Raw genomic sequence first — 1280 nt, 5'->3', positions numbered from 1 at the left:
CTTCATCCCGTCACGTTCTGGACTCTCCGTCGCTGGCAAAATTCATACATCGCGATCGACGTTACGGTGAAGGTTCCCACAGCCCAATTGCACGCTGGCCCATGCTGCCCGCAATCCTATTTTCATTGCATGATGAGGTCAGTCAATGGAGGAGCTTTATTGGCCGCATTGCTGATCACTTACCACCAAGAACTGCTTTGAGACTGCCGGCGCCAAAACCGGTGCCAATGCCAACCAAGAGAGAATCGCGCGCACAAGGGATTTTGTAAAACGATAGTAACCCATCTAAAGACATCCCCTTGAAGGCATCTGTAAATGACACATCCTTCGGCTTTCCGCCTGCCGAGTCATAAGCCCCGGGAATCAGATTGATGGGCTTTTCTGGGTTTCCAAACTCCTCCCACAGTTTCCCGACCTGCGACTTGGGGAACTCATGTTTTGGTTTTTTGGTGGGCGCAAATTGTTGAGGGACGTTGGATGTGTCATTTTTTGGAGATTGTGTATCCCGTGAGTCTTCCGCCATATCGACCGGCGTTGGAGAGTAATTTCATCATCATTAGTCCATCAACCGCCCTTCAAGTTGCGCTTGCTTGTGTTCCGGGCAGCGATTCAGACCCGGCAGTTAGTTATTCCGATCTTGGCAGAAATTGGCAGATTGAGTTTGCTAGTCCGCGACGCGAAACGCGATATGGGAGATCAAGCATTTAATGCTATGATAATGATATCGAAGTCAGTACTCCCGTACAGACGCAAAATCCCCGATCTGCCTCCTATCGCCCGCACCTCACTACGTTTATGATTGTTAACGTCTATTTTTTCCTTTGTTATTATTCTCCTTTTCTTTTATAATTTTCAATGGAGTTTTAATTTATTTGTGTATTGCAACATCATCCGGCCGTTTCATTCTCTTTTCCCCAGCGATATACGAGGGATAGAACGCTGCAGATATGACTTTACGAAAACCCAGCAAGTATGGGACCAAATTTAGATCGAACTCGACGCCGTTCAACTCAAAGCGCGCGAAAACTGTCGAATCCACTTCCCTCAGGTCAAGCGAAGCAACGTCACAAGATGAGAAGTATCAGGCAGTTAGGCTGGCAAATAGCATTGACGAGGCAATGGGATTTCCACGGTTTGAAGCCGGAAAGCCAAGGACTGGTTGGCTAATTAACATGCATAGTACCATAATAGAAGACCCAAAAGTGCCAGGAGGACGAGCTGGTGTTGAATACTATTTCCTGGATGACAATGGTACTAGTTTCAAGGCCATAGTTGAATAC

The 1280-nt window shown here is 47.1% G+C and overlaps 2 protein-coding genes across 2 annotated transcripts in view; one reads left to right on the top strand and one right to left on the bottom strand.

Annotated features, from left to right (window-relative positions):
* Positions 1 to 42: 42 nt before the first annotated feature.
* HCAG_05420 (conserved hypothetical protein) lies at positions 43 to 523 on the bottom strand (the record flags this gene model as incomplete). The annotated part of the gene is made up of 2 exons (XM_001539903.1): positions 43 to 116; positions 184 to 523. 2 exons carry the CDS (start codon positions 521 to 523, stop codon positions 43 to 45), a joined length of 414 nt encoding a protein of 137 aa, XP_001539953.1.
* Positions 524 to 947: 424 nt separating this feature from the next.
* Positions 948 to 1280, top strand: part of HCAG_05419 (hypothetical protein) — a gene marked incomplete at both ends in the record, with an annotated part of 2606 nt that continues 2273 nt past the window's right edge. The window contains 2 exons of the mRNA XM_001539902.1: positions 948 to 1158; positions 1192 to 1271. Coding sequence (XP_001539952.1) covers positions 948 to 1158; positions 1192 to 1271 — 291 coding nt within the window. The remainder of the gene's footprint in view (positions 1159 to 1191; positions 1272 to 1280) is intronic.

The sequence above is a fragment of the Histoplasma capsulatum genome, genomic scaffold, assembly GCF_000149585.1.
Source record: "Histoplasma capsulatum NAm1 scaffold_5 genomic scaffold, whole genome shotgun sequence".
Classification (NCBI taxonomy): domain Eukaryota; kingdom Fungi; phylum Ascomycota; class Eurotiomycetes; order Onygenales; family Ajellomycetaceae; genus Histoplasma; species Histoplasma mississippiense.
Note: the sequence above shows the minus strand (reverse complement) of the source record. Positions and strands in the feature narration are given on the sequence as shown.